This window comes from Trachinotus anak, unplaced genomic scaffold (genome assembly GCF_046630095.1).
Source record: "Trachinotus anak isolate AG129_WGS33_773 ecotype Australia unplaced genomic scaffold, CSIRO_AGI_Tana_v1 ptg000012l, whole genome shotgun sequence".
Taxonomy (NCBI): Eukaryota; Metazoa; Chordata; class Actinopteri; order Carangiformes; family Carangidae; genus Trachinotus; species Trachinotus anak.
In genome coordinates, this window is record NW_027273863.1 from 15889727 (window position 1) to 15902058 (window position 12332).

The 12332-nt window shown below is 40.1% G+C and overlaps 1 protein-coding gene across 1 annotated transcript in view; it reads right to left on the reverse strand.

Annotated features, from left to right (window-relative positions):
* LOC139628915 (voltage-dependent R-type calcium channel subunit alpha-1E-like) overlaps positions 1–12332 on the reverse strand; it is a 44654-nt gene that overhangs the window by 9272 nt on the left and 23050 nt on the right. Inside the window, exons 18-33 of the mRNA XM_071491101.1 lie at positions 9525–10289; positions 8295–8560; positions 7914–8043; positions 7662–7791; positions 5981–6040; positions 5720–5826; positions 4312–4408; positions 4044–4204; positions 3643–3780; positions 3325–3526; positions 3055–3219; positions 1312–1422; positions 1121–1201; positions 743–862; positions 578–643; positions 77–168 (exon numbers count right to left, since the gene is read on the reverse strand). Coding sequence (XP_071347202.1) covers positions 77–168; positions 578–643; positions 743–862; positions 1121–1201; positions 1312–1422; positions 3055–3219; positions 3325–3526; positions 3643–3780; positions 4044–4204; positions 4312–4408; positions 5720–5826; positions 5981–6040; positions 7662–7791; positions 7914–8043; positions 8295–8560; positions 9525–10289 — 2691 coding nt within the window. The remainder of the gene's footprint in view (positions 1–76; positions 169–577; positions 644–742; positions 863–1120; positions 1202–1311; positions 1423–3054; positions 3220–3324; positions 3527–3642; positions 3781–4043; positions 4205–4311; positions 4409–5719; positions 5827–5980; positions 6041–7661; positions 7792–7913; positions 8044–8294; positions 8561–9524; positions 10290–12332) is intronic.

The following is a 12332-nucleotide window of genomic DNA, read 5'->3' on the forward strand; positions in this document are numbered from 1 at the left end:
ACTTAAAAATAACAACTCAAATTGAACATTAACTTAAATCTTCATGTGGCTGTGAACATAGTTTTGATAAGCCAACCTGAACAGAAGCATCAGTGCGCTGAAAAACGTCTTAAAATTGTTGTGCTGATTGATGTGACTCTCATCGTTCAGCTTGATGTTTCCAAACACCTGTAGAGAAAAGGCTGCTTCAGTAAAATACATATTTTTGTTCATTTTATTAGTTGCTAATCATCCTGGGGTTCACACATGAAAAAAATGTGCAAATAAAACAGTAATACATTCAAAAAAGCAAGGTCCATCTGTAAAACATAAAAAACAGATAAAGCAAAGTCGCTGATATCCAAACAACACGACCAAATCAATACCAGTTACGGCTTTTAATAATATCAATAACTGGTTCCAATTACCTCATGTAATATAAACACGCACCAGACAAGCTGACACAAATTACAACACAACAGCTACATTTAAATACACAACCACTGTCAAAATTAATTAAACTAAAAAAAATGTGTGTATTCAGTCAGACAGTCTCCTTTAATGATGATGTTTAATGTTGTTATTAGTGAAAGGATACCTGCATTCCAATTATGGCATATATGAAGAAAAGCATAGCTATGAGAAGACAGACATAAGGAAGAGCCTGTGGCAGAAGAGACAACAAAGACAGGTGGTTAAATACAGTCATCGAGGCAAGAATTTAAACTTGTTATATTGAAAAACTGATTATAATGTGTCTGACCTTGAACGATTGTACAAAGGTCCACAGCAGGATACGGATGGTGTAACCCTGTCGCAGCAGCTTGATTAACCTTGCTGCTCGGAAAAGCTTCAGGAAACTCATGTTGATGGTGTTCACCAACTGGGACAGACACGCAAATATTTGGAGAGAGGGTGATGCGAAAAAGAGGGAGAGAGTGGCAGACAGAAGAGGGAGAGAGGATGTAAAACACAGATGGCGAAATTCATCACAACATGACTTAAGTTGCGTCTGGAGGCAGGGATCATAACATGCAAGGAAACTTGGAACGAAAGACTGCTGCATATGAAGCTGGTTATTTAAGTCTTTTTTTGGGGTCACAACATTGTGAAAGCGAATGTTCTCTTGGCAGTATCTTACCAGTAAATCCACAATTATCTCAGTGATGCTGCCAAGAACAGTGATGAAATCAAAAATATTCCAAGTATCTCGAAAGTAGTTCTGCAAGAAAGAAAAATTTGTTCATGATTTAACTAAACATATTAGTTAATCCAGATAATTTAGAATCTAAATTATTCCTCTTTGAGTCATTTTCTTGTAATAACACTCACCACAAAACCAAATGCCATAATCTTGAGTACGCACTCCAGGGAGAAGAGGACAGTGAATGCTGTGTTCAGGTGTTTCAGGACTGTATCGTATGCTGTCGGGGCCGAGTGGTACTGAAGGGAAAAACATTAAATCAATAACATCACTGATACTAATCGCTTTGGATTTACCAGTTACATTTTGACTAGACAACACAATTTTAAAGACCATAACATAGCCCATCAACAATACATTTAGCAAATTTTACATTACTTCTCTAGATTTTCTTAACATCCACAAAGCTCATTCATTCATTTTGACATGTGATTGGTAGTCCATGACAGTGAATCGTTGCCTTTATTTATATTTTTGTCAAAGTTCAATTATTGTGTTATATTATGCAGTAAGTCTTCTGAAAAAAACAAAAAACAAAAAAAAAACAAAACAAAAGAATTTAAAGTTTCAAAGATATGTGAGGAAAAGCGTGGTCGCTGCTGTCAAGTCTGGTGTCAATCAAACCTCGAGGACAAACAATAACTGAACATGAGCGCTATGAAAGGAAAACCCAAACACTTGCCTGCTCTTAAAAGAAAGCTGCAGTTTATTAGAAGTTTTATTTTTGTAGCTTTCACCATAATTTCCACTGGGTATGATAAAACTACTGAGAAAGTAAGTGCTCAGATCTGGGAGTGTGATGCTTGACACTAAGATTACCTAAACCACTTTATCAAACCCAAGAGAATGCACCCAAAATGTTGCTTGTAATCCCTCATTGCAGAGTAAAAATAATGAGTGTGCACAACCATAGTAAGCGCAGAAGGTCAAAGTTCAACTAGGATGTCCGTCAGTTCACCATTTTTTTCTCTTCGAAAAAAGTTGGACTCACATGGGAGTTTGTTTAAAACCTGATAGAGCATCTAACTGTTTGTGTTTCTTTTCCCATGAGACAGTTTAGCTATATTGTCATGTTCCCACATCACTGAATGGGTGTAATTATACGCACATCATGTATAAGTGCAAAGCTGTTGAAGACGAGCATCGATAAAAAAAAATAGCACCTGCGCACCAAGCCACAACTTTCGTTCAAACAGACGACATTTTGATCCCAGTCGGATCACAGTCGGTGTGGTTAACCACCAAACCCACCCAGGGTTATAAACATCGCAAAGCAATTGATAATTCAAGACAGTGAATCTCAAATAGTAGAAGTACAAAGACAATACACCAAAAAATACCAACAGTATATCAAAATATCAACAATAGAGTGATACACTTGGAAACAGGGGAACCTTACAATGTTGTACAAAAATGACCTTAAAAAGGATATACAACCCAATAAAGTCACTGCCGAAGATCTAAACACATATGCAGTGTATTTAACCTTTAACATACACAAACATATCTTGACGATCCAACTGGGATTGAAACATCTCTGTGAATAAATTTTGTGGCTTAGAGTCAGTGTGCTATTATGTAACGATAACAATGTTACAATGTTACATAATAATAGCAATGTTATTGTTACATAATAATAACATGGTTATCTGATGACCAGAGCGCTGAAAATAAAACCAAATTTGTGGTAAGCCATAGTTCTTCTTGAATTACATCACCACATGCTTAACTGTTCACTGTCATGTCTTAAGCTTTTAAGGCACTGAAAATAGGTAGTTTCAGTTTAAGCATTGTAAAACGCAAACATGTTAAACACCAGGTCCAGCTGTTCCTCTGCTGCAGAATGGATTGTGCTTTATAGAGTTCTTTACCTTCATCATGAGGACCACGGTGTTGAGGGCGATCATGACGAGCACCGTGTACTCAAAAGAAGGCGAAGCCACAAAGTGCCACAGCCTGTACTGAAAGGTTTGTCTGTTCTGGGGCATGTAGCGGGTCATCGGCTTGGCGCTGATGGCAAAGTCGATGCAAGCCCTCTGATGGAGAGAAATTCAACAAAACAGACACGCAGAGCTGCAGATGATCCTTAGCTGTATATGAGTGAATGTATCTGTGTGTGTGTGTGTTTCACTGCTCCACACCTCGTTCTTTTCCAGACTGCACTCCTGAATCATCTTGTCACCCTGCTCCTGGAAGGTGATGATGATCAGAGCCACGAAGATGTTGACAAAGAAGAACGGGAAGACCACGAAGTAAACCACATAGAAAACGGACATCTCCATTCGATTCCCCCGACTCGGCCCCATGTTCTCCTCTGTTACATCAGTCGAGTGCTGCAGGACCCTAGCAATAGAAAAAAAACACTATTTGGTCTTTCCTTCTTCATCAGAAGAAATCTTTTGCAATGAAAAAGTGGAGCTTGAAGCCTCTGAATTGTGTATTTTATCTTGTACACTTACTGAGGCCACCCCTCTCCAGTTGAGACAGTGAAAAGTGTGAGGAGGGCCCAGCAGACGTTGTCGTAGTGAAACTCGTGTCTCCTCCACTCTCTCCTCTTCACCTCCTTTTTGTCTCTGCTGTAGTCAATGTAGTAGCCTCTGTAGGGAGCAGAGCAGCCCACAGGCAATCGTTTCTCTTCACTCACTGATTAAACCAGCAGTTTTAATGAAGAGGAATCTTTTAAATCTTTTATGTCTAAACATTACCCTGCCTTCATACTGTGGACTGGTGGGTCTAGAGTCTTTCTGTCAGCTATTTGTGTCAGGACGTCTGACTAAAATCAGCCCGTAGCTCTCTCTTGTTAGAAGTTTAAACGTCATTAAGCTTAATGTCATTTTGTGATTCAGATATAGCCACTTACTGACATTCCTTCTCTGAATTCATGGAGCTGTCAGTGCAATAGAAGAACTTCCCCTTAAAGAGCTGCACCGCAATGACAGCAAAGATGAACATGAAGAGCTGGTAGACAATGAGGATGTTGAAGACGTTCTTCAGAGATGTGACCACACAGTCAAAAACAGCCTGTAGGGAGGAAGCACAAGAAAGGTGGCAAAGCAAATCAAATCTGTCCGAGATCTGTGAGGTAACACCGACATACAGGAGAGGGTTTGCAGAAGTTCACGTCATACCTTGAGTTTAGGGAGCCTCTTGATAGTTTTAAGAGGACGCAGAACTCTCAGAACTCTGAGAGACTTTATTGTCTTGATGTCTCTGCCTTTGTTGTTCCTGTTGACATTGACATACAGTAATTAGTAACATAGCTGTGCATATTAACTAACGCACAAGGACATGTAGCAAAGACACAATGGCAACAGTGAAAATGAAAAACAGTAAAATGTCCACACGAGAGCATATCAAAAACACCATGAAACACTGTCTTGCACCTTGAGTGTCTGTGTATGGAGCCCAGCAGGTGTCAAGGGTCAAATTTTTGGTAATATTTTTAATTTGACTTATTATTTGTGCACACAAAAGAGTTATAGATTACCTTGCATACCTTGCATTATAGTCATGTCCTTGAATGATGAAATAGTAAAAAAAAATAAAAAATTCCACTCCTACTTAGGCTGAGAGTATTATATGTAGGTTAGCAGCTGTGTTTTAGTGTAGAGCTGCCAAAAAACTGAATTTATTTCATAAAGGTTATTACAATAAATCATATTATTCATTGAATTTGTCCTTGTCCTTGTGTGAAACCCAGGCTTGAACTGAGGCACTTTTCCTCAGTTAATTATGGTGCAAAAATTAATAATTTGAGGGACCAAATTAGGCAATTTAAAATCATTCATTAAAGGGCAGAAATGACCTTTTAGTGTACACAAAGTATCAAAGATTTTACCCCTGATACCTGTCAGGCTCTGCATTCTGGTGAGATTTAGAGGACACAGCAAAAAAAACAAAAATACATTAAGTATAAAAAAAAACAAGGAAAATCAGACACATAAAAATAAAAGAAATGTATGTGAAGCGTATGTAAGACGTTCACATTTAGTGTGACTGAAATTTTTACCCCATCACATTCCTGGTAGCCCCAACAGTGACACAATCCACAGGAACAACAGAGAAAAAATTGAGGCATAAAGAGAGATAAGCTCAGAGAATCACAGCTATATTCACAACAGATAAATTCACATACAATACAATCTTCTACAGTACAACAAAGGGCACAAAAGGTTCAGTTATTAATCTGTAACACTCAGACAACAGAAAAAAAAGTACTATAAAGGCTTTTAACATCAGTCATGACACACCCCACCCATGTGTTATGTAGAAATCCATCTTTTCCTCTTGTTTCAGCACCATGGCGACAGTTCAGTCTGCATTACACACTGTACAGCACCATGGATGCCCCCCATATTTGCAGTTTTTGAGCTGCACCCCTTTGTCAATGAAGCAGACTGCATTCTCTTTTTTTCAAAGCTGCAAAAAGTGTATTTGAGGGAAGGCTGTTTATAACAATACTGTATGTTCAGAAAATGATTTGCTGCAGTGAGTCAGTCACTAGTCATCGGCAGGCAGCACTAGATAGTGACTCACGTTAGAGCAAAGGCAATCAGCGCTCCCACCACCACAATGAAGTCCAGCATGTTCCACATGTCTCGGAAATAAGAGCCGTCGTGCAGAATGAGACCCTGGTCTATCATCTGGAGGACAAACACAAACCCACACAACACGTAAAGTGAACACGTTAAATACACACAGGAGCCAAAATCTTATGAGTAAATCTGGAGTAAAGTTAAATTCTTGTGTGTGACTGATGTTTTTAAAGTGAAGAAAATACATGTTTCAGTTACCTACCTTAATGATCATTTCAAAGGTGAACACTCCAGTGAAGACATAATCAAAATAACGGAGGACCTGCGTATTTTACAAACATTTAAAAAAAAAAATTTTAAATACAAATTCAGTTTTCAGTTTTTCAGTGAAAACACACTACACACTCAAAACCTGATCAGAATCAGTATGTAGTGTGGGACTCGGGACACACTGATAGTAGTACAGCTCTAAGGGAGAACATTCAGTCAGAGGCAATGACCTTGTTACCTTCCAGTTATCATGCTTCTTACTGCTTCTGAATAACCCTTTATAGGATGACTAAGTGTGTTTATAAGCAGCGCCAAAGCGTAGCTCTAGGTAACCTTCATTACTGGGCTGAACGGGTTATAGAAATATGCAAAGATGCCACAAGAAATTCTGATTCTGTCTAACTCTGGGATCCTTGAATCATTCAGTGCTCACAGTTATGTGTTTGGTGCTGTTAAGAGTCCTGCATGGGGGACTCCAGAGATTTAGTACTACACTTTTGTTAAGTTACATGACTCACAGGAGACATATTAGGAAAAGAATGGTCAAAAAAAAAAAAAAAGCCTAGACTTCTAGTCCTGGGTATGCTCCAAAAATACTGGATCCTACATTTCCCACAACGTTACTCGCCAGCATCGTTTTACAAACTAGCTTTCAAACATCCATGTCTTTCAAACTCCACAACTCAGTTTGCAGCACAGGATTTCTGTTAGAAATTTGTGGCTGGTCTAAGTTATTGTGTGAGTGATGTGGAGTCAGTAGGAGAAAAGCAGAAAAATAGCCATCCAAAGAATGGCAAATAAATAATGCTTTATCACTTGCTCATATTTTAGGAAAATACAGTGTAGATTTTACGAGTGTGTGCTTATTTGGTTACTCTTGACACTTTCTGTGATACAGAGTTGTGAAAAACAAACTGCACAGCTATTTCCCAGACTAAACTGCTCATTCTCACCTTGTTTGTGCGTGAAACCAAATGTGTCACGACACATTGTTGCTGACACAGTGTTATGTCAACTTGAGATCAAAACTTCATCAATGGTATTTTACAACGAGTAAATTTGTGTACATCAAATTCAGTAGATGATATTAGCAGGTTACTTGACATCTGCTGCGCTGTAACAAAGGCGAACACATTGTTGTTAGTGTGATCAGTCAAGTGGGTGTGACTGTCCAATCGTCATTTTCTGAAATATACTAAAGCTCTTAAGGCTTTAGACGTTCACTGCGTTAAGGTGTGACTATACTTCAGGATGGTTGACCTTTTGTTTTTTGTTTTTTTTGGGGTGGGGGAGGGGGTGGGGGGGCAATCTGACAATCCGACATTCCGACCCACTTCACTCAACTATTGCTCAGGTGTGCGTAGGTGATAAAATATGCAGGATTTTGAATCTTCTTGACACGCACAACTGCTTCTGATTATTATGTACAACTGATTGTAACATAATGTTTATCTTGTGCACTGTTTGGACAACTATTGCATCTCATCTTTCTCTATGACAGCAGGTTCTGGCCATTCGGCAATTTGTTTTGCGCTTCCCCTGGTAATTAGCCTACCAACGCTTCTTCTTCAACAGTTTAACTCTGCTACAGTGCACTGCTCCATCTTTTATCCTTTAAGTCTGATCATGATTGAAACTACAAACACTTCAGAAGAGATGCATTTGGATCTCACCTTGTTCCTGTCTGAGCTGGTGCACACAGGGTCCTCAGCAGCCAGTGCAATGCTGCTCGCCACAATTACAAGGAGGATGGTCATCTCAAAGTAGCGCAGAGTGACCACATAGTGGCAGATCCTTCTGATACTGTGGAGCAGTGCAGGGGAGGATATTAATTGTTGCTCAAAAAAAAGAAAAAACACAAAGAGGCACTAAAAGGGACAAAAAGCACTGCAGTGTCTTTGATAATCTGTGATTTGGTGGCTTACGGGTTGGACGCCTTGAAGATGAACATGCTGTCTGGTGCTACAGGTTTGGGAGGAACTGGAGGTTCCTCCTCCTCTGTGTCCTCATCTCTCTCTCTGTCGGACTGGTACGCCTCCAACTCTTTACTGTTCACTAAAACCAACACAGAGGTGCAAAAGGAGAGAGAAAAAAAAATCTGTTTTAGCTGTATGTGGACAGCTATGACAGAGAATAATGTGAGTCACCAGTACAATGGATTCATCAAAAAAAGACAAGGGCAAGTGTGGCACTCGGGTGTCAGAAACACCTACACACTGTTATACAGAGCAATACTGACACTAAATCCCACTTGATGATGCACAGTAAAGGAGTGTGACTGCAGTGGGAAGTGATCACACAGCTACCTGTCATGGGTGTAAGCTCCAGCAGCGGTTGTGCAGACATTTCAATGGCCACGCTTCCCTCCAGGTTGGACTTGTCACGTTTAATGGGGATCGGGCAGTTCTCAGCTTCCATGGCGCTTACAGTGTACTCAGTGGCCTCCAAAGCAGGCTCCACTGGGATGTTTTGGCACAGGGGCTCGTACTGGTCCGTGTGCCCGCCTTTTCCCTGCTCTGACCAGGTGCCGTCGAGCAGCTGCTCACATTGAGGAGGATCAGGAATGTCGCCTCTGAAATGGGAAAGAAAATGTCACCGAACACTGAACTTAAATCAGCAGAACAATACATACATGTTTTATGACAAGATCATTTTTCCTGTAGAAAGTACAAAAGATCTACTATAATGTGTTGAACTGGACTGTAATGACACCGGTGAACCCCTGTCTTTTCTAGCACCGTAACATCAAATTTTCAGTATGTACTTTGGTTTATGACCAAGTAGCTGCAAAAGTAATTACATTCCCATCAGCCTCAGCTGTACTTTATGTTTAAGTGCTAATTAGCAAATACACAGGAGCAGACTGAAAGAGACACAAAAAACACAAAATGTTTTGACTCTTTATGGTCATTTTGTGTCTCTTTGTGGTTGTTTTGTCTCCTGCATGGCTGTAGACTCTCAGTCTTGCTTTTCATAGTCTGTTTTAAAACAATAATCAAATGCCCCAAGTCTACATTTCAAGCCTTATCTGTCACTGTACTTGCTTTTCTTGTCCATACTGGTCCACATTCTGTGCAAATATGCATCCTGAGGTTTAACTAAAGCTAATATAAGCTATAACAGTCAGAGTTAGACAAAGCAAAAGGGTATCTTCCAAAATCATAGACTTTTTGGTACAAAAAGTCCTCCTTGTGCTACACTGGTCACTTTATCCAGTACAACTGTACAATCTATTGAAATTCAATACAACAGCCTCGCTAGAAATTACAAAATTTATAAAATCTAAAATGTCTTGTTTAAAAAAAAAAAAAAAAAATTCAGACCTGTCTAAATTCAATTATATTTTTATTACTATTCTAATATAATTACTATTATGTATTATTGTTATTATGGCTGTCTCTCAGGGGGAAAATATCCAGTAACATTTCAAACCAAATGAACCTTTATTTGATAATTATATGATGGTACAAATATACAAGAATTCATGAATGTTACACCTTTTAAAGGGTCTTCACAGATAAATACATGAGCCTTACCTTCTACAGTCTTCTCCAACTTCTGCATATGGGTTGATGATGCAGGTTCCACAGTCGTCTTGGACTGATCCTCCTTCTACTTCTGCTTTCTCCTCTCTGTCATCTCTCTCTTCCCTCTCATCCAGTATCTTCCTCTCCTGGCTGTGTGACCGTCTCACTAGTGGCACTTCATGTGGTGACTGCGTACAGTCCAGACTCTTGGCCTCAGTGCGAGCATCACGGTGCCGATGGCGTCTGTGCCGGGCCCCTTCATCTGGCCCCTGACTGGGCCTGAACTTGCGGGCAATCCTGTGCCTTCCCCCACCTGTAGTCCGGTGGTTAGCTCCTCCTGCTTTGTCCTCACTCAGGTTTACCAGAGGCTCAGCCGCCGGAGGCTCAGGGATGGGGATGGAGATGGACATCGGGGGCTCAGGCAGGGGCATCCCAACAGACATGGGAGACTCAGGCAGGTGAGCCGGACTGGCCTCTGGGGAAAGGGTGGGGACGTGGTGGGCGATAGTGGGAGTTTCCATGGTGTCCTCTGTTGGGCTGCCAAACAGCTCCTCTCTACTCGCCATCTGGCGGCGTTTGCGTAGCTGGTTGGCTCTCTGCTCCCACACTGACATGTTGACTTTTCTCCTCCTCTCGCGGCGGTTGACGAAGGCATTGGAGCCATTGAGAGGTTGCTCGTCTGCTGCACCTGTTGCACCCTCAGGCTCCTCTGGGAAGGCTGGACGACCACGGTGGATCGCCCGTTTCCTGTATAGGTAGGGTCTTCTTCTCCCACTAAGGAGCACAACATGCTTCACATCACTATGAGGCAGCAACAGGCCCACAGCTAAGGAATTGTTGACGAGAAACATCAAGACTAGTGTTCATTTAGCATACCAGTCATATTAAAAAAATTCAAACAAATAAAAGCTGCAAGAAAAGGCCAAACCTTTTCTGTGAATTTATAAGGTTACTTGATTAGTAACACACAAAAAATTTCCCATGAAAAATGAGCAAAATGCTTCAAGCTAAAAAATACAAATACATCCAAAAACTCAAAAACTTAAAATACCCGAGAGGTAACGACAGATAGAAAGGAAAAGAGAAAAACAAAACCCACAAGAACAAAAAAAGGGGAGGTGCAGGATTAAAGTAGAAACATAGTGTAAAATCTAGAAAATAATCTGAATAATTGAGTAGGAAAACTCAAGAGAGAAATTCTGTGTGACAGGGATGCATACAATCATACTTACTGGTATTCAGATTCTTTTGTTGTCCATGTAATCAATGAGTGATTTTTTGAAAACAAGACATTAGAGTTTTACAACATACGCCAAACATTTTCTGTGACACAGAACAAAATGTAAATAAAATAGTCTGAAATCAGTACTTTATCTTGTAGAAAAGTAATTTATGGAGCACTCAGTTTTAAGGTAATCAATATTAAATACTTGTTAATTGTTTCGCAGTGTCATTGAACACAACATTTTGGTCAGTGCCACATAACAGGCATAAAACAAGACAACATGATGGGACCAGCAAAAGACTGTAAGGCACATTAATATCAGCATCTTGATAGCTGCAACACATACAAGACTAACATTCAAATATGTAACAGACAAATGATACATTCAGTGTCACAACTAGAGAGTCAAAGTAGAGAGTAAGAGTCTACGCAGTTACCTGTTTTACTTTAAACAGCACCTATGAGATGTTGGGGAGTTTGAGGGACCCACTATCAGGGATTTTTTCAATCATGTTCACATTTATACAACTAGTAACGACTGGTTTATATCACTGGTAACGACTGCTTTATATCACTGGTAACAACTGGTTTATATCACTGGTTACCCCATCATATGTTGTTCTTTTGATTTCCTGCCTGCAGGCACCTATAAATATCTTTAAATATTGCATAAAACCAACTTGCAGAGACATAAAAAGCTTTAAACAGGTAATTTATCATAGTTATCTTTCTTGCGGAAATGTTATTATCACTTGATTCTGCAGATGGGAGCAGGAACCAACAACACCTTGTTGTTGGTTTATTCAGGTGTTAGTAGGGGGAACCTCAAACATCCAATACTTAAGCATTTGTTGCAAAAAAACATTATCTGTTAATGTCTGTTAATGTCTGGGAATGCACCAATACAAGGTTTTTAAAAATTTGAATCAATTTGGGGGCAATGACAGTAGAGAAAGAGGAAGTGCTTGGGGAGAGAGAGAGGTAACAAGCAACAAATGTCCCCAGTGTGGTATGCGTTTTAACCACCAAGGCCTTTTGTAAACAATTACAGCATTCAAATTTAATATTTACCAAGAAAAAAAAAGCTGATAAAAAGTCCAATGTGATGAATTACAAGCAAGTTTCTGCAAGTTGTTTTTCATATACATAAAGGGTTACCTGGAGAGCAGGAACAACACACTGTTCTGTAAGAATATGATTTTTTTTTTTTGGAAAACAATTGCTAGTAAAGTAAGTCCTCAGTTTGTAATTAGTGGTGTAAAACATGCAAAATAATGAGGACATTCCTTTAACAAGCCACTCTGGGTCAGTAATACCCCCTGATGTGTCATGTCGTATTTCTTTCCCCCTTACAACAGCTCCAGTGGAGATGTTAAGCAGACAAGTCATACTAAGTGGGAAAGCTTGACCAAAATCTGCCACACTCCAAAGTGTGCCTCCCCCCAGCAGAGTGACACACTGAGACTCCCCACTGTTCCCAGCAATGTCGGAAAAATGCCTCCTGCCTGCTGCCCTCCCCCTACCGGCTTGCTGGACCGTTACACCAGTGGGAGGCCACCAGGTCGCTGCGAGGAGCAGGAAATCCATTAACA